This window comes from Poecilia reticulata, linkage group LG21 (assembly GCF_000633615.1).
Source record: "Poecilia reticulata strain Guanapo linkage group LG21, Guppy_female_1.0+MT, whole genome shotgun sequence".
Lineage (NCBI taxonomy): Eukaryota > Metazoa > Chordata > Actinopteri > Cyprinodontiformes > Poeciliidae > Poecilia > Poecilia reticulata.
This window is the reverse complement of record NC_024351.1, coordinates 9,292,435-9,318,306: the sequence shown is the minus strand read 5'-3', so window position 1 is coordinate 9,318,306 and position 25,872 is coordinate 9,292,435. Positions and strand designations below refer to the sequence as shown.

The 25,872-nt window shown below is 40.0% G+C and overlaps 2 protein-coding genes and 1 long non-coding RNA gene across 4 annotated transcripts in view; 2 read left to right on the top strand and 1 right to left on the bottom strand.

Annotated features, from left to right (window-relative positions):
• The window catches only part of afg1lb (AFG1 like ATPase b), a 30,425-nt gene extending 22,361 nt beyond the window's left edge, over nucleotides 1-8,064 (top strand). Inside the window, exons 9-14 of one of the 2 annotated variants that reach the window (XM_017302203.1) lie at nucleotides 1,980-2,062; nucleotides 2,785-2,855; nucleotides 4,419-4,519; nucleotides 5,276-5,416; nucleotides 7,080-7,187; nucleotides 7,365-8,064. In XM_017302203.1, coding sequence (XP_017157692.1) covers nucleotides 1,980-2,062; nucleotides 2,785-2,855; nucleotides 4,419-4,519; nucleotides 5,276-5,416; nucleotides 7,080-7,187; nucleotides 7,365-7,508 — 648 coding nt within the window. In that variant the 3' untranslated portion in view covers nucleotides 7,509-8,064. Of the gene's footprint in view, nucleotides 1-1,979; nucleotides 2,063-2,784; nucleotides 2,856-4,418; nucleotides 4,520-4,884; nucleotides 5,417-7,079; nucleotides 7,188-7,364 lie in introns of those variants that run through there. The other variant, XM_017302204.1, reaches the window with a different exon arrangement.
• Nucleotides 5,927-7,365, bottom strand: LOC103457487 (uncharacterized). The gene is made up of 2 exons (XR_001776098.1): nucleotides 7,273-7,365; nucleotides 5,927-7,199 (listed from the first exon to the last, which is right to left on the bottom strand). It is a non-coding gene; the product is annotated as an uncharacterized LOC103457487 (long non-coding RNA).
• A 6,128-nt stretch (nucleotides 8,065-14,192) lies between the features above and the next one.
• The window catches only part of foxo3b (forkhead box O3b), a 40,939-nt gene continuing 29,259 nt past the window's right edge, over nucleotides 14,193-25,872 (top strand). Inside the window, exons 1-2 of the mRNA XM_008397655.2 lie at nucleotides 14,193-14,412; nucleotides 14,662-15,390. Coding sequence (XP_008395877.1) covers nucleotides 14,833-15,390 — 558 coding nt within the window. The 5' untranslated portion in view covers nucleotides 14,193-14,412; nucleotides 14,662-14,832. The remainder of the gene's footprint in view (nucleotides 14,413-14,661; nucleotides 15,391-25,872) is intronic.

Below are 25,872 nucleotides of genomic sequence, written 5' to 3'. Positions count from 1 at the left end.
ATCTTGACAATCCCCTTAAGATGGATAATCAAGTAATGACCCGCAAGGCTTCAGCCTCATCTGATTATAAATAACCAATGGAATCATCATCTCTGATTGTGTTTCCATTCCTCCTTCTTCTTTCCCCTTCTCTTATTTATACCTCCGTCAGCCGTCTTTACTGTAGGTAGACACGGTTCACAAAGAGAGAGGGGGGTGGGTTGGTGGAAAGATGGCAGGAGAAAAGCCGAACTGAGATTCTAATGATGTGGCGGCAATTGTGACAAGTTTCTCTCTTTTTTTTTTTTGCTTTTCGGAGCGACTATTTACCGGTTGGTGGGGTCACCGAAGGTTGATGAAATGACACCTCCCTTTTGTGCGCGAGGGAGGGCGAGTTTGTCAGGTTGTTATTAAGCCTGATTCAGCCAATTGGCTCAGAGTGGGAACCCCGTTTGTGTGAGCGGACACGGAGATAAAAAGTTGACAGCGGAGAAGAATAGAGTATTTCCGTCCCCATGCTTTGTGATGATTACTAATTATCCTGCAGCTTAAGGAGGCCAGTGGCAGAAATTCACTGATTTCATAATTTAATGGAGCTGTCGCAGGATACTCAGTCAGCCGTTGATGGCTTGCCTGGAATGATATGCAATTCCTCTCTTTTCTTTGATAGAATAGTGGCGATGATGATTATAGTTTGCGCTGCACTCCCTGACATGAATCCTGTTGACGTTTTACACCGTTTTAAAAAGTTTCACAGGTTCACCTCAGCTGGAGTGCTGCAGAACAATAGTTCGGCTCAAAAAACCATAAAGCAGTGACACAAAATAGGAGCGCTGTCAGTAGATGGGTTCATGTCACCCTGTCGCCTTCTATAGTCCTGTCACTTTCATTTGTTCAAACTATTAGCTCTTTATTCCCTAAGAAAGCACTGACTCCAATCTTAAGAGTATATATATTTACTACAAAAATTGTACAGCTGAACAATATTATATAAATATATAATGAAAAGCTGAATCTATTAGTCCTCAATAACAACCTTTTGATTAAGTTCTTAAAAAAAACGAATGTTTTCTTAATGAGAACATGAGAGTTGCGTAGAACACGAAATCTGCATTTTCTGTGTATTTGTTGTCAAAATATTTTTAAGCTGAATTTTGTGTTTTTTAATGACGCGTCATTAAAACTAAACCCAAGTGTGATGAGAGTATATTTATTGCTTAATGGCATTAATATTGCAATTCAGTATGATCCAATAAATATTGGATCACACTGAATTGTGTTCAGTATGATCCACAATTAACCTGAAAAACATCAATGTACCCATTTGCTCTGATTCACCATTTTCCTCTTCTTTAGAAAAAATCTTTTTTGCTATAATTTGGCAAAAGAATACATTTGTGATATATAATAAACATTTGAAGCTGAAAATAAGACTTTTTACAACAGAGATAAAAAATTATCTCTTAGATAATTTTTTTTATTTCTGTTCACTTCTTGGTTATGCACACCTTTATAAATGCAACAGCTTTTTTGCTCTTTTTAGAAGTCGTAATGAGAAGATTTGGAAAAAGATGTGTGTATATACACTGCTCAAAAAAATAAAGGGAACACTTAAACAACACAATATAACTCCAAGTAAATCAAACTTCTGTGAAATCAAACTGTCCACTTAGGAAGCAACACTGATTGACCCGACGAGGGTCCCCGTTGTCAATATGCTTCTTATATATTCTTTATCTTAATTTATATTTTCATTTATGTTTAAAATGTCTTCCCTTTGCTTCTTACACAATTCTTAGTTAATGATGTGGTCATAAATAATGCTAATTATATACCCAGATTTATTTGTTTAATACTAGTGTTACTCTTGTTTTTTTTTTCTTCTACTTTTAATGTGTACTCTAAAATCTTTGCATTTTTGTGACATTTTTTTTTTTTTGTTTTTGCAAACTCCATTGATGAGTACAATTAAGAGAATGTTTTCCTGTGTTTGTGCACAGAAATACTGCCACACTGTCTGTCTGGACTCTGGGATGGACTACAGGAGGCTGGACAGGCCTGCAGCTGGAAAACTTTACCACCTGTAAGACTCACGTGTTGCATCGTGTTAATGTTAACAGTCCAGCTCAGTTCAGAGGCAGTGTAGAAGTCTGATAGCGAGTCGACACTAACCTCCACACAAACATTCACGCACAGGAAATGTTTCTGCACATGATGTGGTTACATTTTTTTTTTTTCCCTTTTTTTAAAAGATTGAAAGAGAAGGCAAACACATGTATAAATGGGCAGAAGCAGGCAGGGAGGTTTATAAAGACCTGCATTACCTTGAAAGAGCCATGAAAAGAATGAAAGGAATCAATAGAACATGAGAAAATGGCAGAGCTTTAAAAGCTACTTTTTTATTTTCCTCATTACACATCCGCTGTTAGGACCGTGTATACACACACACACACACACACACACAGCCAAACAAGTTTGGGCCATTCAAGTGCATGTAAATAGAGAGCATCACACCCTTTTACCTGGAGTTAAAACACAAGCAAACAAACACACACGCATACACCCTCCACAGTTTCACTTTAACATGCATTCACAGGCTGACGCTCCTGTTTAGAGCCCAACATCCTCATTTTTTTTCTGCTGATGGAGTGAAAAGCTAAGTACTCAACACCAATGCTCTGCTTGCTGCCAGCGTTTGATGTAGCCACTTCAGCGTTATTAATTTTATACCCAATTGTTTCCCCTGTGGTTTTGTTGTGTGTGTGCGTGTGCGTGCGTGTGTGTGTGTGTGTGTGATGTGTGCAGCACAGGAGAGCCCGGAGCAGAGGCTTACCTTGATGCACTGTTTGAGGAGCTGGCATTAAGACAGAAGAGTGGTAAGGAAGTTAAATTGTCAAGTTTTAACTGGGTCTCATGCTAAAAAAAGATATTTCTTCTTCTGAAATTTTGGCGATTGTGAGTCAATTTAATGTGTTTGTCCAGTTTTTTTTTTCATCACAAAAGATATGAGAAAATTTTTAAAAATAAACAAGCAATCTAAAATTCTTATAAATTTGGACAAAGACACCCAATTTTATTTACAACTTTTTCCAATTGCATTGTAAACCAAAATAGCTTAAACACCTCCTACTATGGATGGGAAATGATGTTGGGGAATGACAAATCTGGTTATTGATTACAGCCCACAAATGTATATATATATATATATTTTAAGTTTTCTTGTTTTTGCTGACAATATGCATTTTGTTTGTCAACCTTTAAAAAATAGCACTAAAAAACACAAGTTAATCAGTTTCACATCTCTTGATATCAAGGCAACACCACTCCACTTACTGGATAAAGTCCAGTTTCAGCTCAAAGTTGCCCCACAGATCCATGAAAAATATGTTATGAACCAACTTCCAGGCCTAGTACTTCATGTTATCCTTCACAACGCTAACCTCTAAATTTACTGACTAACTGCTTTGTTAAAAGGTAAACAAATTCAAATGAAAGAAAACAAACCACAACAATCATTCTCACTCCATACCTCTTTTTTAATCAAAAGAACAGAGTTGAGGAGCACAACGTGACGACTACATTTGGTGTATTTTTACATTAGCATGAGTGACTAAAGAAGGGATCAGTTTAAGTAATGATAAAACCTCTAAAGATGCCACAGAAAATTAAATTTTTTTCTGCTAAACACCTGCAAAACTCTTTTTTTCCCCCTCACACAATAACCTAATTTGTCTTGCTCTCTTTGGGCAACCTTAGATGAGTGTCCAGTTACTACTCTTTCTCTGTCATATATTTGTTAATTTTGATTCAAAATCAGTGCAATAAAAATATAGCATCAAAATATTATGCTTGGCCCAAACTACCAATAAAGTTTGTTTTTGTCTTTGTTTTTAAATACAGAAATAGACTAAGTTTGACAAAAAAATCATATTTGTGCATCATTTCAACAGTATCAATTTAACTATATTACTATTAGTGATTTTCTATTTTATTTCCAATCTTGTTTTATTTAGTTCACTTTTATTTTCTTTATTTGTTCTCATTTTTCATTTTCTGTATTTATTCAGTATTTTTTTTATTTACAGACATTTTTATTATACTTTTTTTTTCCTCGTCATATTTCCTCCTTGCATTTTTCCACTTATTAATCCTGTTGAAAATTCTGAACAACTATTGATTTGCACTATTGATTTGGAAGTTTTGTGTATAATGAAACAAGTTGGAAAATTCATGCCTTTTATATTTTAGAAGCAATATTTATTGCCAATTTAGGCAAGATCAGCCCTCCATAGATTTATACAATTTAAAAAAAAATAGAAAGAAAGTTGATGAAAAGGTTTTTGCTATCCTTTTGTGTGGTACTTGAAGTTTAACTGTGTTGTTTTCAAAAACATTTGATTGTGTTGAGGTCAATTTTCAGTGCATTTTGGTCTCTCTAGTTACTCGTTCTCGTGTTCTCACCGTCCTGGGCAGAGATGTGACTCTTCAGAAGACGTGTGGCTCCATCGCTGATTGTACTTTTGAAGAACTGTGTGGTAAAGTGAGTAGTGCCTGGAGATGATGTGGGTTGATTAACATAAAATTGTTTGAAGATGCCTTTCCAGTCCTTCACGAATTGACGATTTTCCTCCTTACACTGCTGGAAGCAGTAAGAGTGAACATAGTTTCTGCATTGGAAAAAAAAAAGTTGAACCAGTTTTTCAGTTTTGAGCACATAGTCTCAACTAAAATGACATATAGATTATTAGCCATCATGTTGCATATTTCTCACTTGAGACTCCCAATGCAATCATGAATAATAAAAAGTGCTGAGGTTGATGCTCTTCACTCAAGCCATTATTACCTCTGGGCCTGGTTTCTTTTCCCCTGTGCACTCATATTGTCCAAACCTTTCTCTCCGTCTAGGTCCTATTGGTCCGCTCAATGTCAAAAAGCAAGTCTATTGATGAGTTTATTATTAGCTGGGTCTTTTATACCCTTTTTGCAGCAGTAATCTGCAGTGCAAGTGTAAAGTCTCAACCCTGATGGGAGAGTGGGGAGTTTTTGAAGGCATCTGAGCTTCAAGGCTTCCTCTGACATTTGTTGCCATGCCGTCATTAATTTTAAGAGCAATCAAATTGAATGGCAGGCCGCCCAAGGACGCTACATCAGCAAGGATATTTTGCACAACATTCTTTTGTGGTAAACTTGGCTCTTTTTTTTTCTCCCTGCTCTCAGCTGGGATATACAGACCCAACAGCCTATATAGATGTAAACATGAGTGGCCTCTGCTTTCAGCTTGTCCCCTCTTCTCCAGCCAACGGGTGCCAGTGATTACCTGGAAATGGCGCGGATCTTTGACACTGTATTCATCCGCCATGTTCCCAAACTGACGCTGACTCTGAAGGACCAGGCCAGGCGCTTCACCACGCTCATAGACAATTTCTACGACCACAAGGTAAACAGTTCAGATGAAAGTGAGCGTAAGAGAATCAATGCTCCTCCTTTTAATGCTGAATCCTATGTTTTGAACATTGTGGTCCATGAAGGTTTTTTTTTTTTCATTTCTTAACCTGTGTGAAGAATGTTCTTTTTCTTTGAAGAGGTCAAGCTATTTCTCATTGATTTTCGAATAATGGGATTTGAGACGTAGCCTTGCATTTAGATTTGTTCCAAAGATCAGCTAGCATTGAGAAAAATAAAGACTGTTTATACTCAATAATAAGCATGTGGTAATAGGATAAGACCTTCGCTGTACTTTGAAAACAAAATCTATAATAAAAATGTTTTTTTGCTCCCTTTGTGTTCTCTGGTTGCACCTGAGATTTCTGCATGCTGCATTAGGGAACAGATTTAAATGGATGAACGACGACAGTCCACCTTTTAATTCCTGCAGCTCTTAACTAGAACTCCAACTAAGTTTAATCCACACAAGTTAAGCTAAATTAATTCACGTTCTTGTAAATCAGGTGGTCTCAATCAAGGGTTTTATTTGTTGCATAAATTGAGCCTGAAATAAAACACCTCAAATACATGGACTGTTGACAGTAAGGATTCATTGCATGTTAGAAATGTGGCTCAGGAGATTTGTCATTGTCCAAAAAGCTCAAAATAGAGGGACAAACAAGAAAATAAACATTTAAAAAGAGAAGAAAGGTCCTGAATGTGATTTTAGTTTCCAGAGTAAGGACTCCAGGTCAGGGCATACACCACGACCAACCCAAAAACAGAAAAGTCTGCTTCAATTTGCTTGCAGCTACATCAAAGCAAGGACATGTTTTGTGTTATTTGGATCATCCATATGATTGTAGAAGGACATGGAGAAAAGAGCATTGCATCTAGCAATCAGGTTTGAGGAAATTCAAGAGGAAAATGTCAAACCATCTTTGTTGAAGCTGAGGCCTGATCATTGCGAGAAATACTGGAAGATACAAGAATGATCATCAGAGTCACCTGGGAATCTCTGGTGGGATTTGAAAAGGCGAGTTGCACCAAGATTATTAAACCAGAGATATTTGCCCGCAGAGAGTTGGCCAACATTCCTCTAATGTCTGACCGTGCAGCACTTTTACCGAAGGTCCTAATAGCAAAATGCTCTAAAGAAATGCTAAAATGTTTATCATGCAGTGAGGACAAAGTGAGAAATGACAGGATGCTGTCGGCTCATTCCTCTGCTCATCGCTTGTATATTTGCAAAACTCTCTCTGTTCAGTCACAATTAAACAGGGGTCTGAAAGATGGTACAGACAAGAGCTTCAGGTTATATCTGTAAGACTAAAGTGAACAGGAATTTAAAGTAAGCCTCAAAGAATATATTATTAACAGGCTGCCACAGAGGTGGATAGTTGGTTAAGCATTGCTAAATTCAGTCTCTCCAAAAGGCTAACACTGCTCAGGAACATTTAAGCACATTAATTTGCACGTCTTAAACAAATCAAGGCGAGTGATCTTTGGAAAGACATCCTGATGCTTCAGATGTTTTGCCGTCTCGTGTCCTTGACGTATTGTCACATAACGTTTTTTCTAGTTCCAGAAAACATTCATCAGAGACGAGGGAAGTCACATCTATTAAAAAGTCAGACAATCCCAGGTCTAATCCGTGTTTACTTTTTTTCCCCCAGGTGAGAGTGGTGCTTCTGGCAGCGGCTCCGTTAGAGCAGCTCTTCGTCCACACCGGAGGAGAAGATGAGAGGGATCGACAGCTGCTGGATGACCTGGGCCTCAGCGACGTAAGATCTCACCTGCAGCACAAACACGTGTTCATTTTTTCTGGACAGAGATATAAATAGGCGATCCGTAAATTTAAAAACTCACAGCTTTCATCCGATATTTGAATTTGACTGGATTCAAGAGGCTAGTCGAGCCAGCTCTGGTTTCTGCTAACTGCGGTGTTCCACCTTTTTTAGGAGGCAGCAGAGAGGCTCACTCTGTTCACAGCCGAGGAAGAGATCTTTGCTTTTCAAAGGACCGTCTCTCGGCTGAGGGAGATGCAAACTGAGGCTTACTGGACGGAGGGAGATCGCAGTTCCAGCAGTAGACAACATGAGTAGCTAACATCTGCAGCTGAAAGCTTTGATAAGAAACTACCTCCCAACAGCATGATGCCTCACTAACCAGCTTCACTCCTTATAAGGAGTGAATCAGCATGTCTTAGAGCAGTGTTGTCCAAAGCTAGTCTTCAGAGGCCGATGTCCTGCGTGTTTCCCCGATTCAGCACACCTGAATCAAATGAAGGAGCTCTTGGCAGGTCGTGCAGAACTGGATGTCGTGCTAAGGAGGCAATGCAGCAATTTAAATCAGCTGTGTGTGTAGTGACACATCTAAAAACATTCAGGACACCGGTTCTGTTTCAGAGTAAGCAGCACTTTGCTCCAAACAGTAAAACAAAAACTGTGTCCCATGTCATCTGATGTCTCCCCATGTTTTAAATGAGTTGAATATGTCCTGCAAGGACTGCTCTCTCCCCCTTGTGGACTGCTGGTTTAAAAGGTCGACAGCTTTCCAGGGATTTTACGGCACAGCGGGGAGAGGATCAAGCATCCTTCCTTTGCGGGTGATTAGTGCCCTCTAGTGGAGGAAAGTTTATAAAATATTTTTTTAAACCAAGTTTAAACCAGTTTTTGGTTTTTTTCAAATCTGAATGTGGTTCAAACATGAGGAAGTGCATAATTGTGAAGTGACAAGAAATGATGCGTAGTTTTCAATATTTGTTTTCACAATCAGAAATCTGGGAAACGTTACAAATATTTGTGTTCAGCCCCCCTCCTCCCCCCTCATACCCTAACTGAATGCTTTTTTGCAGCACTTTTTACAATTGCAACAAATTCAAGTTTTTCACACCTAGAAACTCAAATGGTTGCCCAGTATTTCTGGAGAGGGAGCATTCCCACAGCATGATGCTGGCACCACCATGTTCTACTGATGGTGCATTCAGAGGAAGAGCATCAAAGGAAAGGTGAAGCTATCTCTTATTTCTTTAAATGGCGTTTAGAAGATCATCCCACCTGGAGATTGACTGACTGGTCATATATAAGTAACACCACCCTTCTTTACTCTATCTCTTTGAGCCTTTTTGAATTACTTTTAAGATTTTGTAATTAATTTTCAAAGGGCTTCCTCCTCGTTACCTTAAGACTTTGCACACTTCAAGTAGATCACAGAAGTCTGTTGAACAGTTTTTTGTTTTTTCTGCGGCTGAAACATAAAAGAGACCGGGCTTTTGCATTAGCTGCACATTAAAACCCACAGCGATTTGGCCAATGGCTTTTTTTCCCCCTTTAAATCTAATTTATAAATGAAAGCGAATTGGCTTTCTAGGGGCTAAATACAAATACATGCCAGACATTTCAGATTTCTATTTGTTTGAAACAATTTAGCCCATGTATCATTGTCCTTCTATCTCACAATTATGCTCTGCTTTTTCTTTGTCTACCAAATACACTGAGGGTTGTGGTTGTCTCATACCCAACTATTAAAAGTTTTAAGAGGGTGTGAAAAGCACTTTAATGTAAAGAATCTGAACTAAGGGATTTTAATAGAACTTTATTGGAATGAACACAACTAAAGTTATCATTTCTACACATTACCGCAATCTGTAGTAACAGTTTTAGTTGAATTATACTATAAAATGCTAAACAGTAATTTCAAACTGAAAAGCTTTTAACAAATCTGTCTTCAGGAAACGTACAGTTTCATGGAAAAACAATGCAGGGCAGAAATATGATGCACATTTGGATGCAAATGCCTGTTTTGATTGTTCATTTACTTGGACAAAACAAGGGCTATTTAGGTAATATATTGCATTGAAACATGTGATATTTCACTGCAATATATCTTTCTTGATGGCTGTGCACAGAACAAGACCCACAGCAATACTTATTCCAACTTCTAAGATCAGTTTGGATTTTTAGTGAACATAACATGCGGAAGTAATAGTACTGGGAGAAATCCCACACAAGATAATTCCACACAAAGTTCAAAATGACCTTTTTATTTGAGATAGGGCTGAAACGATTCCTCGAGTGATTCGAGTACCTCGATTATTAAAATTCCTCGAGGAAAATTGACCTGCCTCGAAGCTTCATTAATTTATGTTTTATCATTTAGCGCACCGTGTTTCAGCCRGAACATTATTTGCGTTGMGCGGAGCTCTGACTTCCGCCTCTGAGTTGTTGACGGAAGCTACGTGTTAGCGGCATAACGTCCAATCTTCAAGTYCGGCCCGCGGGSATTTTACTGATTGGTGAWAATTCCGGGTTTTCRTCGTTTTTGTGGGACCAATAAACATCCTTAAAATGACCGGCGCGATGCCGGGAGTTCGGCAGCCTTTCTGCTCCGGAGCTGCTGGTTGAACGGCGGGAAGAAGCTGAGGAGGATTTATACAGGTGAGCGGAGAGACTGAACACGGCGGGCGGCTCTGGGTTGATGCTTACAGGGTAAGAGCAGCTTTACGGACGAACCGCACAATAAACTTATATCATCCCGGTCTGAACAAACGGGAGGCGGAACATGGCKGGTAGATGAGTTTCTGAACGGAGGAGCCGTAAATATCCCGTATTGCTCCCGGTCTACAAAAAAGTAACTGGTAGGGAAGCTCAAATGTGRAAAAAATAGACTGATGTTGATATCCGATAGTAACACTGGTGTTATGGAAGATTTACCAATATTTTATTTCATAATTGTTTTTATCCGATTACTCGATTAATCGTAAGAAAAATCTATAGATTACTCGATTACTAAAATAATCGTTTACAACAGCCCTAATTTAAGATAGTTATTAGTGATGCAAGAGCCAAATTGTATTTTATCTTCCTTTTAAAGTGTTTAACTCTATTTTCATATGATTAAATATCTTGGTTTTTCACGGCATAAATCCCCAGTGTTGGTGAATACATGAATAAATTAAAATAACATTTTTAATAAAAGACGTATTCCCTGTGTTTTGTTTTGATTTTAATGATTTGTGACCATCTGGTACAGTAGTTGTTTTCAATGTATCCCTTTTTTGCCTGTAGGTGGCAGCAGAGATCAAGAAGTTCCTCAGGTGTTATTATTGTCCATCCAGGGATGAGGTCATCCTAGTGCAGCACTCCAGCCTGGCCCTGCGAGCTTTGATAGCATCTACTCGATCTAGACTAAGAGCCTTATGTAAGAACAGATCAAGGCGGCCAACCAGCCAGAGTCGTGGAACAAGCACCAACATACCAGACAGTATCTATGATCTCACTAGATTTAAGTGACGATGCCGATGTGAAAAGATACAAGCCTCTTTAAAGGGTACAAGCCTCTGCACCATACCTTTCAGTTAAAGGAAAATAAATCACATCCTATATGCTATGGATCCCTTTTATCCAATTGGTGCATTACGTTGGTCAGAGGGGAGATGGACGCCGTTCATCGTCATTGTCTTAAATGGATTAACCTCTCCGTTTTACAAGACTGTTCATAGTCTCAATCCACACATCCCAGCAGGAAAATACAACCTTGTCCTATTACCTAAACCACACACTATGCTGATGTGAGTCATTGCCCTGACTGTTTTGTCAGGTTTGTGTTGGATTGTCTCTTCTTTGAGTGTCTTTGGACTGGAAGAGGTTTTAATTTAATTTTCATTGGATTGTTTTGTTCTTTCATCCAATATAATCAGATTCCTTTGATTTATCTGGAGCTGCAGCGCCTTGCTTCAGTATTCATGCATTAAGAATGCAAAGTAATATGTTCTTTAAGTAAAAATCTCAAATAGTTTGTGCATTTGTATTCAGCCCCTTTTTTACGCAGAAAGGCTGTTGCGACAAATTGCCTTGAAAAGTTTAATCTCTATAAATCCAGCTGTTCTGTGGAAGATTGAGATTTGTAAGAGAACATTAGTGAACAAACAGCTTTCTGAAAAAAACTGAAAAAACTCTAAAGTTCAGTCCAGTACCTGAAAGTGGAAATGTAATCCATAAAGACACTGTTTTACTTACAGAGGCTCGTGGGACCGTGGAGGAGCTGCAGAGATCTACTGCTGCTCAGGTGGGCGAATCTAATGATAAGACAGCTAGATGGGCTTTTCACAAAACAAAGAAAGAACCCTCTGTGCAGGCTACATTTTCTTTCACTGAGTGAAAGTGAGATCCAATAAAAATCTAGGGTTTCACCCTGAAAACATTATATCCGTGGTAAAACATGGTGATGGCAGCATCATGCTGTGGGGCAGCCTTTCTTCTGCAGGGAAAAGGAAGTTGGATAGGGATAAAGGCAATGGACATTTACCGCACAGCTTTTGCTCACCTGAGAGCTTGTAAAAGTACACGTGGGAAACATTTGGCAGAGTTTAATTCTGTTCCTTTGTACATGCAGACACAAACCAGCACTCAAACATTTTAACACATCAGTGGTCGGTTGCTCTGCAGAAGCCTGACATCCGTGTCGGCTTTCCTCCTTGATGTGAACAAGAACCATCTCTCAACATCTCTGCATGGAGTAGTTCCTATACATAAAGAGTTATGACTTCACCAATGCACCAACATGTTGAGTGATAATGAAAAACAGTAGTAGTGTGAAACCATATTTTCAATGTTTCTATTAAGCCATTATTAAAAATTTGGTTGCTGTTATGAAGACGATGATAATCTGAGAAAGCACGAGAACTAATATAATGCATATTATGCAAGATTTGTCAGAATAATCGTGATCAGCAGCGCATTCCTGCACAAGAGCGGCGAGAACGCGCATCGTGCACAGCACTCAAGCCGGAGACAAAGAGGATGACGGAGGATGTTATGATTCAGTCAAGGTAGAGAAAAAGAGGTGGGGGGAAGGAGTCAGGAGAAGAATTGACCATCAACTTACCTATCCTGATTTTTCTTCTTTATTTCGGGTTAATAACTGGGGTGACGTAATTATTTTTGGACTCCAGTAGGGGGCGTGGTCAGATCATCGTGACAGGCATGATTGACAGCGCGGATCTCATTAAAGGCAACATGCACGAAATCTTGAGCACCCATAGTCTTGAATGTTTTCCCAGAGGATTTTTTAAATATATTATTCTTTTTACAAATAAACTAAAAATCGTGGTGTACATTTGCATTTAGTGCCTTCTACTTTGACAGCACATTTCAGAGGGTATTTTGGAGAACAATAGTCAACAACCAGCATCATGAAGGCCAAATAACATGGGAGATAAATCAGGGGGAACGCTGTTGGAACATTTAGGTTATCAAACAGTATTCCAAGCTTTGAATATCTCGCAAAGCACCATTTAGTCCATCATCTCAGAATTGAATAAAGCACAATTACAAACCTACAAAGAATAAATGGCAAGCTGGCCAGTGAGAGCAGCAATCTGTGGCTTATACTTACTCTGGAGGAGCTGCAGTGATGGAACTTCTTCCGAAGACATCTATCATTCAAAGATCTGGCAAGAGGAGTGAGTGCCATTGTTAAAGGAAAGCCATAGGAAATCAATCCGAGCTGCGGGTAGGAGAACAAATTTAACTTTGTTGACTACCTGCAAAATTCAAAGAGCTGCTGAAAATTCAGAGTGCTCAGTACAATCCCGCTTTTCTTCACCGACCACAATGACCCAGTCAGAGTCAATGGAAAGAAATATGGAGCTAAATACAAATAAACCCTAGAAGGAAAACCTGCTGAAGGCTGTAAAAAGTGTGAGACTAGGGCAGAGGATGAACTTCCAACAGAACAATGAAAATAAATATCCAGTCAGAACTTTAATGAAAGGGTGTGGATCAAAATCTATGCATGACTTTATGTCTCTATTGTCTTCTGCCAATTTTAAGGTTGTACTCAGTAGAGCATTTAAACCACCAGTTGCTCTCTCGCTGCAGGCGGGGTAAAACCCAAACGCCTAAAGTGGCGTCATGTGACGACGAACCTGATGCACTAGTATGTCTCATGTTTGCCGTAAGCAGTGACATTTTTCTGTCCTCCAGTCAGTGGATTGTGTTGCGTGACACCAATCACTTCACCTTAACCTTACCATTGACCTAAGGATCTACAACTGAAGGAGGTCCAGGTATAAGTTGGGTGTATGGGGCCACTTTCACAATGGAAACAGACAACATAGTGTACCGAACCGCATCGACCCGTGCTGCACTGCTCAGAGGAAATAAGGAAATACGGATTTAGAGTTCCACAATCAACGTGCAGATTTTAATTCAATTAAGGTTTTTGGGGAAAAAACTTCAAACATTTTGTTCACTGAAGATGTCCATCCAATCTTACTAATAAAAAAATGTCTCCCTAATCTCATAAGCAACCAGGTGTGCCAATTCCCCATTGTCTGCATGTGAATATGAGAAGCAAAAAACATGTTCAAGGGATAATGGGAAAAGTCAGTTATATATCTGTTGTCTGTGTACCCCTTTCTGATGGGTTATTAAAAAAATCTGAAACGCATTTATTATTAGAATGAGATAGTATCAGTGATCCTTTCGGAAGTACACAGGACCATTCCATCACTTTAACTATCTCTAAAAATAGCTTTGGCAGGATTTTTTTCTTCTTCTTCTTCTTCTTCTTCGTATTCCGCGGCTGTTGTGACTCCGTTTCTGTCTGAACATATCTCCAACATGTCAGGACGTATTCCAGCGCTCCACCTGCGCGCAGAGTGCTGCTCAGCAGGGCTGTAATGTCTCTTTAAAAGGCCGATCCCCCATGCGCAAGATCCAGGGGGCTGGTCCTTGATCGACTTGCATGCGTGTGTGTGAGCGTATGTAAAAGTGCGTGTGTATGTATGTGTGTAAGGCTGCGTGAAGAGCAAATCGAGATACAGTAGTAACCCAGAGTGAGGTGGCAGTCTTAGTCCACATCGACTTGTCCATGCACACATCTTTATGAGTCCATATCTGTTCGGAGTGGACGAGAAGCGGTTCGGCATGGCTTCAAAACGTGGCTGTGGACAATCTGGGATCTGATCGGGTCTGTTCTTTGTGTGGAGACTGGCTGCACAAGGTAATTCATGTAAGGTGTTTGTAGGGGGATTATTATCCAGAATATATGTCTGCGCCTGTAGGTCGTTTCAGAAATAGCGGCGGTCTTGGAGGACTTGCAGCAGTAAATCTGTCGGGGATCTGACAACATTTAAACCCTGTTGGTTATTTATAAGAGGGCGTTTTATTTGTAGATCAGAATATTTGGAAGTTTTTTTTGTTTGTTTTCACTAATCACTAATCTGAGTCTGTTTCTTCATACCTTCAACAGGCGTTCATTTCTGAGTGTATTTCTGCTCTGCTGGGACTTCGCTGGGGTTGAATAGCAACAAAGGACGGGAGCGCGCATTCATGGGACGCGACTTTGACAGCTCTCCGTCTGTTCTCGTATAACTTTATCAGCAGTCAGCAAGGGGCCAGATTGTGTCTGGAGCCGGAGATAATGGCCGAAGCTCCGCTCCCCGACACGCTCCCGGACTTGGACGTGGTCATTGACCCGGACTTTGAGCCCCAGAAGCGGCCCCGGTCTTGCACCTGGCCGCTGCCGCGACCGGACTCCAGCGCGGTGAAACCGGAGAGCACCGAGGCGGATATCATACCCGAGGAGGAGGATGACGAGGAGGACAGCGCAACCCCCACGGCAATCACTGTCAATGGCTCCGCTGCGGCGACGGAGGACCAGAGCAGTAACAGCCCCGTTACCGACGGTGCGTTCCCCTCCCCCGGCCACGACAGCGGAGGCTCCCCGCTCTCCACGCACTCACCGACGGCCACCTCCTGTGCCCTGACTCCGAGCGGCTTGGCTGCAGCGCAGACCCCGAGGAAGGCATCATCCCGCCGCAACGCCTGGGGGAACCTCTCCTACGCCGACCTGATCACCAAAGCCATCGAGAGCTCACCAGAGAAGAGACTGACCCTGTCCCAGATCTATGACTGGATGGTGAGATCCATCCCTTACTTTAAGGACAAAGGCGACAGCAACAGCTCTGCCGGATGGAAGGTAAGAGCCATTCCTTCTCCCACCCGGTACCCCTCCTTCCTCCATCAAAACAAAAACAAAAAGCATGTGGTTTGTTGTGAACCCACTGATGTGCTGACGCACAAGCAGGCAGTCATACGCATCCAATTATGCCATCCCAGTTCAGGTTTTACGAGCGTGTATTTGAAACGTATGTCACTCATTTGCAACTATCAATTACCTCAACTAATATCCCTATCAAATCCTCCGTATTCTGATATTTGCCCTTTAGGTGCATCTAAATGAATTACAATGGCACAGAGAACGTCAATTACTTGGTGGTCAATTCGAAATGTCAGGCATTTGTTAACTCTGATGATTATAGTTTACAGAGAATTCTATTCTTTTAAAAATAGAAAAGCAGATTGTATAAGATGAGTAAAAATTGATGCCATGGTCATAAAATCTGCTGTTGACACTTTTATCAGTGTGGACAGGCGTCAAGACCTGCTGGAAAATGAAATTAGCTTCACCTTACAGGTTGAAGTGCCCTATCATTTTCTGATAAACAGAGGCACATAATTTGCTTAACATTTCAGTCAAGACTGGTTATAGTGATGCCCCCTTAGCAGTTTTTCCTTCCACTCAACCTTCCACTCACATGTATAGCTGCAGGACTCTGTGTCCCGCCAACTTCTTAAGCAATGACTTGTTGTGCCTAAACCTCAATGTGGCAAGTGTCAGTGACTGTCTGCTGGGCATCTGTCAAGTCAGCAGATTGACACATGATTGTATAGACCATAACATGATCATAATATTACATTTCTTTACTCACGTTCCTTTTCATTGGCCAAACATAATATTTATGTTTTCTGAGGAGCAGCATTTTTGGTTTTCAGAAGCTGAAATAACCAAATAAACACTAGAAGTATTCACTCAGTGTGAAGTAATATTTAAATATTCTGTGGATTTTAGTATTTATAGTGAATTACTAAAATAGAATCCTTTTTTTGTTCATATTATATTTTTTTAGACAAACCCATACCAACTGTACAAACATATCTTCATTTTACATGTGGCTTGTGTGACATTTCTAGTTTTCTTCACTCTAAAAACTGCCAAACATGATTATGGTTTGCACTGACTGATTATACCTCATTATTAAGCAAAAAAAAAAATCACAAATCAAGAAGGCAAATTGAGGCAGAACTACATCAATATTTAAGTTAGAATCACTAATGACCCCTAAATGAAAAATACTTATTTCATAACGCAGATAACTTGCCCCAAAAGAGACAGAGACATTTAAAATATACATTTGCAAAATGTCTTTTTTAATCCTTCAGACGCCTGCTGTCCTTTTATAACAGGCTTTTACAACATCTGATTTTGCTTTAAGTGCTACAACTGGCGCGAACAAATGTCATAACCGGTTTGTCTGGAAACACGGTGGCCTATTTTGAGTGTTGCAATCTGGTTTTAAGATGCTCGCAGAATGATACAGTTACATAAGTTTGCTCCTGAGCAGCAGCTAATCTATTAATGGTCCAAGAAAGCCGACTGTAAACAAAATGATTTAGCGGGAAAAGCTGCGTGGAAAAAATGTGAACTCTGAAAGCCCCTTTTCTTTATATGTGGTTCCGCATGGGGATTACTTAACAATTTTTGTTGGAGACACCTTCTGGCTCTGTTGTTTATGTTATAAAAATGAACTTTCCACCACGTATCTGTAAGGACACCAGCTTTGGTCGGTTTCCCGTGTGTTATGTAAACCTTGGCAGCGCCCTATCAGTGTCTTAGACCAGGTAGGTGACAGCCAAGCTTGCTGATACTAGCATGAGGGAATTACATAACCACAGGTTGGCCCTGGGGGTTAGGTTAAAGGACTTGATCTGGTCAGCAACAACGTTTGGACATGCAAATAAAATTGAGGTACAGGCACAAAGGACCGGAGAGCTGAGATTGACACCCATCAGAAGTCGAAAGTGTCGCCCCATGGTGTTATGGGGGCTCTTCGGCCATATTTTTCAGGGCTTCTCAGGTTTTGGTTATGTGATATGCTTCAGTAAGAAGCAAAGGAGGTTATGGGTGTAGCCCCCACCTCCATGTCAAGGCCGGGTTTACTGTCAACATGCAGGCTTGTTACTCCAGGAATTTGGGGCATGAAGGCCAAGCTGTCAGTGGTATAGTGTTACTCGTGGCCTGTCTGTAAATCATAGCTGGCGATCGCAGCTTGAGAACGTTTCTTGGATTCTTTTCAGGACAGGCTCTCTACAACCTAGAGCAAAAATTGAAATACGAAAAGTAAAGACAGACTTTAAAGCTTTAATTTTATTTTTGGTGACTCCGGAGTCTCACCTCTGCGGAGACCCAGGGTTTGAACGCCTACAGTTTCACACAGTCAGGGCACCTTTGTTGAAGAGATTTGCTGAACAAATCCTGGTAATCCCCTGGGTTCTCTGCTGCAGGATCACAGCCACGTCATCCTCCTTCATATCAGTCAGCTAGCCATCAGCCCAGACAGAAGTAGGCTAAGACTGCCAGCCATAAGACTTTTATCACCTAACATGGATATGTTTCAAATAGATTTGGTCACTCCCTTGTCGTCACACAACAGGGAACAAAGTGTGCAGAGCAAGACGAGTGCCGCATTTGTTTTAATGTCATAATGAGCTTTTCCAGTGACAAGGTTTGCCGTTTTTATTCTTGCTGTTGTTCTTGTTTTGGGGGATTTGTCTTTCAACAGGTGAGAAGTTTGGTGGTAGGTGGTTCATGTGTCTTATCTGCATGCAAAACGGTTAAAATTGATTGGACTATATGTCTGATCTGAAAACACGGTTCCAAAACGATAGGGAAAAATCTGGAATTTCACTTAAATTCAAAGATGAAAAACAAACTGAGATCTAGAAAATATTTGTATTTACAGACTTTATTCCTTGTGATTTAAAAGTTTCATCCATCCATCCATCCTTTTGTATTTATTCTCAAAAAATAGGCAAATTATTGGAACAATATCAAAAAGTTACAGAAGAAAGTCCCTGTAGAGCCACGAGTTTTGATCCGCTAAACTGTTTTACTGGAGAAGTTGAACAATCCTTTACAGGCTGCACAATAAACTAACACATAAAGCACTGAGTGCTTTCATAAAAAGAGATTAGATGCACCTGTCTGGATGCGTGTGCAGCGGTTGGTGTATTCGTTCATGTGGGAGCGTGGGATTCCTCCTGACTGCAGCAGACCTCGTGCTTTAGTGTTACTTAATCCTGCTCTAACAGGCTCTCTGTGGCCAACCACTGCTGGCCAAGACCTGGTCATGTCATACTTAAGGTAAACAGTTTTCAACACAAGTGGTACAAACTGTACAGTTTTGTGTGTGTGTGTAGGTATGTTTGTTTGCGCGTGTGTGTGTGTGTGTTTAACCCTGGAATACAGTCAATATGTTCACGCTCAGGCATGCTCGTTCTGTTTATAGCTCTTCTGTCTGGTCATGTTCGGTCTTATCACCAAGTTCATGATTGTTAAAGTCTGGCAGTGTCTGAAAATAGTTGTGCTCCAAAAGAGTTTTTTTTCCATTAGATTGCAGATATCGCTAAGAACCTTTAGACTGGAAAAGGTAGATTTTTTTATTTTTTATTTTTTGCTGCAACTGTAAAAACACCCAGATTTAAAAAACAAAAACAAACAAAGCGTACTGTTCACACTCTTGCCACCTTCTGAGGAGTTTGAAAATAAGATTCAGCAGGAACAGAATATCAACGTCAGATACCATGTTAAAATTTTCTTTTCTTTTTTGTTATACAGAAATTATAACAAAAGGGAAAATTTTGAAAATTTTATTCAACTGAAAGGATCCATCTGACTTAAATGTAAGTGCAATGATCAACATGAGATGACCGTTTAGTGAGAAAATTCCTTTAGTACTAAAAAAAAAAAAAATTCCCGAAAAGATTAGCTAGGGAACAGAGAAAAGGGAAAGTGGGGGTTGTCTATATGCATTTGCAGGTGTGCGTGCCGAACGCAATCAGAAACCCTTTCAGATCTGGCCCAGAGCCAAGTTGGAGGAGCTCAACCAAAAAGGCAATAAAAACGTGGCGAGAAAGGAGCTGAAGAGGGGAGGGTAGGTGGTGCATGAAGACTGTAAAAGGAGGAGACTGAAGGAGGGGGATGAGAAGTGAAGGGCAGGGTGGAGGGATTTGGGGTAAATTAACAAGCTCTGCTCCAAATTGGTGTCTTACAACCTCCCTCTGGCTGTGATTCCCAGCGGAGGAGTTTTTCAGGGGGCAATGATTTGTACGAGCCCACCTGCTCCTGGCGGGTTCTGTTCTAGTTCTATTTTAAGCCAAAGGTTTGTTTTTCTTCTTGTGTAGGAGAGAAACTTTGTTCTAGTGAGATTTACAGGTGGATATTACTTCTGTAGTCCAAAACGACATCGGAACAACATTACTTTCTAAGTGTTTACCGGGTGCATTGCAGCACTTAAGCTTCTGGAGCTTTTCATTGGAATAAAAAGTGTTGCTTTAACTTAGTTTGTAGTTTCGGACTATGTGTTAGGTAATAGTTGGCGTAAATTTCAGCAGCTGTTCCAAGAGCAACAGTTCAACGAAAGCTCACAGATAAAAGTCGTCTAAAATATGTCCAATGTGAATGATAGTGATACACATGCGCAGCAGAGTTGCATTATTTTTATTTGCCCCTCTTTAAATGAAATGTGTTTTTGTTCTTCTAAGAAAAAAAAACGATTGTCAAAGCTTGACAAGGAAAGAAGAAAGGAAAAACATAAATATCCTGTATTTTCTTTTCCGCTTTTTGGCATCTCTGCCACCCACATCACCCTCTGCACGATCTGTACTCCTCACAGACGCTCCTTAATTATTCAGCGCTTTCGGGATGAATTCAGATCACTGTATTAATGTTTAAGAACTCGTTTCTTGGCCGAAGGCGTACCCTCACTCACCCTCGCCGAGTCTGTCTCTCCTTCGTTTTCACCACGGCCTTGTTTTTCTGTTTCTCTCACGCCACCCTTCATTATTTTCCTGCCAGCTCCCTCATTCGTCTGGACGTAAAACACCTTTGTGGGCTAAAAACAGGCTGTCTTAAACTCCCTTTTTCTGGGCTCTAATGAAAGAAGATAAATCTCAGGCTTTTTTGACTCATTGCAAAGACTGAGGACTAAGGAGTATCTCTTAAAGGCTTCTCCTTGCACACATCACTGCACTATTTTTTTGGAGGCTTCCATAATGCTTTGAAATACATAAAATAGTCTCCAGAAATTGACTTTGCATCAGTGGTGTGGTTGCAGACAGGACTTACTGTATAATGCGTTTCCTGTGGAGGCCCGTGTGCACGTCTCATCCGCGATAACATCAAAACACAAACATTTGTGTCAAATTCACTGATTGCATCTTGTGCCCACAATGGGGGTTGCTTTTTATTTAGAAGTTGCTTTGCATGCATTGGCTGGAAAAGTGGCAGAGTAAAATTACACAAATATGGGTAAGTCAGGACCTTTTGAAGAAAAACTTATGCAGGTTTTACGCATAGTTTCTTAAATCACAATGACATAATGTTACAAGGTGATCTCTGACTTGCATACTGCTGCAGTTTGATGAATAATCCTGTTTCTGTGGTTTTTCCACAACCTGTTGAATCACCATATTTTTCGTGGTGCTATCATAGCACCGTCAGCATGTTTGTGCATCGTCCGATTACACCCATCTCTTCCAACTGTTGCTGCGTGGACGGGTTGTTCCACTCAGATAACTGAGGCAAAGTACACAACTGAAGCTGCAAAACTTTTATCAGGAGGTGAAGCCAAATGAGTTTTGACAAAAAATAGGCTGAAGGGAATGAGCGTATGGTATATATTTAACATGTTGCGAAAATGAGAGCTGCGGTTTGCCTGTGGCTTAGTGACCGGGATTAGATGTCCTGTTGTTTCCTTGAAAGCATGGCTTGCATTCCTTTCTGCTCCAAACTTGCTGTGGAGGTGACCCTAAACTTTGACCTTCCTAGAAAAAAAAAAGATAGATAAATGCTTTAACAAAGCCAATAATTTAGGATGAGAAGTAGCTCTAGCTAAATGGAGACCCACGCTGTAGACGTATTGCTTAAGTCTGCGTGACTGTTGTCGTAAATTAAAATGAAACCAGTAATTACATGTCTCCTGCAAAGCAAAGTTTGCTCAGTTAAAATAGAATGACTTGGAGTAAGTTTTAACCCTTTGGGGTTTCTTCAATATCTGTTTTGCCATTAAAAAACACTCTCATAAAGTCATCAAGATCATTTTTCCTCAGCATAGAATTTTGTTTTCATGAATAAAGTCTCTTTTTATGTTATTATTTGAGGGTTAGTTTCTTTTATTGCCAACAAAATAAAACTTTTTGGTGTATTTTTCCAGGTTCTCTTTAAGAATGTAATTTGTACCTGCAGACCTCACAGTTGTTGAATATCTTTGAATTTTAACCACTTATTGAAGCTTTTGTTTTTTTTAATAGAAAAAAGCAACACAACAAGTTGAAATATTTTTAAAAGGATTTTTATCCTAAGGGAATAAGAAAAATATTCATTTTCAATATTCAATATTCATAAAGGCATTATGGGTGTAGACGGTGCAAAAACTGCAGAAGGGAAAGATTACTCTGTTTAGTTTAAAAGGTTAAAAAGCTCAAGAAGAAATTAATTTAGTACCTGGCTAAACTGTATGGCATTTTGCATGAGCATATATATGCAAAGATAAAGTTTTAAAAACTTATTCAGCAATCAGGTTTTTAACTTGCGTAACATAAAAGGAAAACTCTGAAATTCAATCGGACAGCAACAGAAAGACTATCTAATGACTTAAAAGATATGTAGATGAGTCCGTACGTATATGTGGGTACCTGTGTAGTCAGGATAAGGTGGTGTTTATAAAAAGTTTCTTTTTTTATTTTTTGTCTGATAAGTCGTCGGCCAGGTTGGGGGATAGGCAGCGGTTTGGTCGGCAGCTGATAACGGAGTGACCCAGTGAACCCGTCTTGCTTTGCGTACCCGCTCACACAGTCCAACCTGCACATACCTCCCATTCTGGCCCTGCTTCTCAGTTCCCCTGATAACCACATTGCTGAAGTGGGGCCCTGTGGCCTCTGCCTTCTCTTCTGCAGTCATCACCTCCAAAACAAGAACCAATGCTCAGCTGTGTTTTTATGGGTTGCAGCAAGTTTAGTAGGTCATTATTTATTTTCCGTTCTGATCTTTGAACTGGCTTTGAGCTTTAATCTGTCCACTCCTTCAATCAGCCCTCATGAGTCTGCAGAGGACATTCACTGCAACTGTCCCATTAAACATTTATTTGACTATGATTAAAGATTTCTGTCTGAAGAGAAATGGTAGTTTAAAATAATGTGTTGCTCAGATGAAAAAGGAAATCGCTCTCATAACTTCTTTTGATGACACTCTCACATTTACATCTGACATTAGTTGCTTTCTCCGCTGCGCTCGTCCCCATCCCCCCACTTTCGGCCTCCACCTCCCTCTCCTTCTCATTCAGAGTAGGTCCAGATTCATGACTCCAGATTAAAACCAGATTACATTAGATTAATCGTTTTGGAAGCAGCAGTTGCAGCTAAACTGAGCTAAATCTGTCTTTGCGTGTGCACATGTGTACTTAAAAAAGTAAAAGGAATGATGTTACCAATGTGTGACTTGTACATATACTCACAATGGTGACGTTATTGGCATATATTTTCATAACCACACAGAAATAGAACAGGTGCTTCCTGATCTGAGGCTTATTTCAATAAACAAATCTCATATAGATTGCACCTTTTTGCGGTGTGTTGTGTGTGTGTGTGTGTGTGTGTATGAAAAGTGCTACTATAAAGTGCCTTTTACAAAAGTTACAGTAAAAAAAAATGAGAAGGAAAAGAAAAAAGTCCCACTAATTGCTGGAATATCCAGTCTGCTGTTTGATAGCAATGCTTCTAGCAGCCCATTTAAAACAGCTACTTCAATAACCTGATAAGGATGATGTGTGGTGCTTGTTTAGTTTCCATAATATGAAACTATTCTTTCAACCATAAATATTTCCAAACAGCAGAATTAGTCCTTCCAGGAAGCAAAAGAAACGCATATTTGCCCCGTATTAGCCCTTCACAGCTGACCAGTAGTTCCCAAAAACAAGCAGAGGTTTTGGGAACTCTACCTGTTCCCAAAAAAAGGTAGAGTGCACTTGAGTCTTTGAATTTGACCATGACAGCAACTTCAAAAGACTCGAAGAAAGTGTGACTCTTTGAAAGAAAACACATTTAAAGAAACATTGGCACACAACAGTTTATAGTTTCAAAAGAGCAAATAAAACAAGCAGTATGTTCGTCTTTAGTGTTATTACATTAAGGAATCAAACTAAATTATCTTGTGTTGCTCATTTATTTCCGCCTCATTATATTACTTTCCTTGTTACTTGCTTTCGTATTTTTTATTTTTTTCAAGCATTAGCTAAAATAAATATCCATACATTTTCATCCACTTTGGATGTTTCGTAAACTCGAATCTGGGAGTGGAAACTCTCCAACCACAGAAACGGCACTCCCAGATTTGCTAAGCAAAGACAGAGAGCCATCGAAAAGAAGTCCTCCCGCCTGCCACCTGTTCAGCTCTCGACGTTTCTGAGAGGACACACAGGATTCTCTTGTCTCTGTGAAATCCTATAGGTCAGAGTCTAACACATGCAAAGCGCGTTGGTGTCTGGTCTGGATTTGCACAGCTTCATATTCAGATGTGTTGCCGTCCTCACACACTCTTGGGCTCCAGTGTCCCATGTCGTCCATGCGTCATTACAATATGAGAATTTAGTTTTTGTTGGGGTTTTTTTTCTTCTGGGCTTCAGATAATAGTTCCCATTATGTTTCCCGACAGTGATTAGTCTCAGCATAGCTATATGCGCTTGAGCTTAAGATAAAAGTAAAGCCTTGAAGTCCAACTACCATCAACCTACCAGGACTAATCCCTCTCTTCATGAAGTCCCGGCGTAAGCCCATGACTACAGAGGTTTTTGTTTGTGTGTGTTTGTTTGTGAAGAGGCAAGTCACTGTGGGATGAAGGCAAACCATTGTTCGGCTGCTGGAGGGGGGGGGGAAGAAAAAAAAGAGTTGTGTGCTCATGTGGTGATTGCGTCTGAATCTGTTCAAACATTTTTACACCTACACCGAAAGGAAAAAAAGTTAATTTTGCTTTGTGTAATTTATAGTTTTATGAGCATGAAATGTCTTTTTTATTTATTTATTTTTGGTCAACGCCTGGTTGCGTGTGAGGTTGACTGAGAGGGTAGAGGGAAACACACGCAATGGATAGAATTTCAATTAGAGTTCCCCCCCACACCTTCCAAGTCACTCTCTAAAAGCTGCAATCCATCTGTTTTGAGGCACTGCAAGTTAAAAATGGTGGTTGGTTTAGTCATGGTTATTTTCATATGGTTTCCTGCAGTTTCCATGTTTCACGTCTGATTTCTCTGAATTTATTGGGTAGATTATTTGTTTTACCGTCCCGTGCTCAGTCCCCAGTCAAACATGGATGTTTTATGTTTCCAGAAAACCTCAAACACTAACAATCGCAGTGTTTTCTGTGCAGTCTCTCAAAATTCATAGCCTTCTGTTCTTTATCAGAGCAAACAACTGCACATGTGGAGGCTGGAGGGCGGTTGGTGGGATAAATCTGCATGCAGTTACACAGTTCCTTGCAAAACTCTACAAAACACTACAGCCACAAACTTGAATGCATTTTATTTGGGATTTGATGCAGTAGATCAACATAAAGTAAAACAAATTGAAAACTGAGCGTTCTGGGTTTTTTCCACTTCACAATTATGCCCTGCTTTGTGTTGGTTTATCACATAATCTCCTAACGAGGTGCATTATAGTTTATGATTTAATCATGGTTTGATTAGATCATTACATTTTAAGAAGCATGAGGACTGCACTATTTTCTACTTTTAGATTTTGGCTGGCGCTTTAACCATTTAGTCGCATCCCTTTCTTCTGCTGTAGTTTATTTGCATATTTGCTGAGAATTAGTTCCAGCCTCCGTTTATCTTGAGCACTTCCAGTAACTCCACCGGCTGGATTTTAATGAATAGCAACTGACATTCACATCACTGATTTAGCTTCAAAAGGTAAACACCATTGCACCGGTGCGACCATGCTCTGTTTTTTTAATGACACACAAGGAGAACAAAAAAAAAAAAAAAACTTCTAACATTTTGATGTTGAAATTTGGTAAAGGGGCGTTAAATACCTGGGACTGACTTTGCCAAACTTGGAAGCAAAGCCTCAGAAGCCTCGGCGTTGGTATTCATGTCATGTCTCTGCAGCCAAAAGCCAAATCAAAATGATGTCTGGCAAAGGTTCCTGCAGAATTCCTTTGCTTTCTTTTTTATCTGAAATGACAAGTCACTGTCACTGTGACTCTGAGAAGCCATCTTTCATCCTTTGTCTGTTATCATTTATGAGGCCTAGGTAAACTTTTTGTGTTTGTACACCTGGATTTTATTAG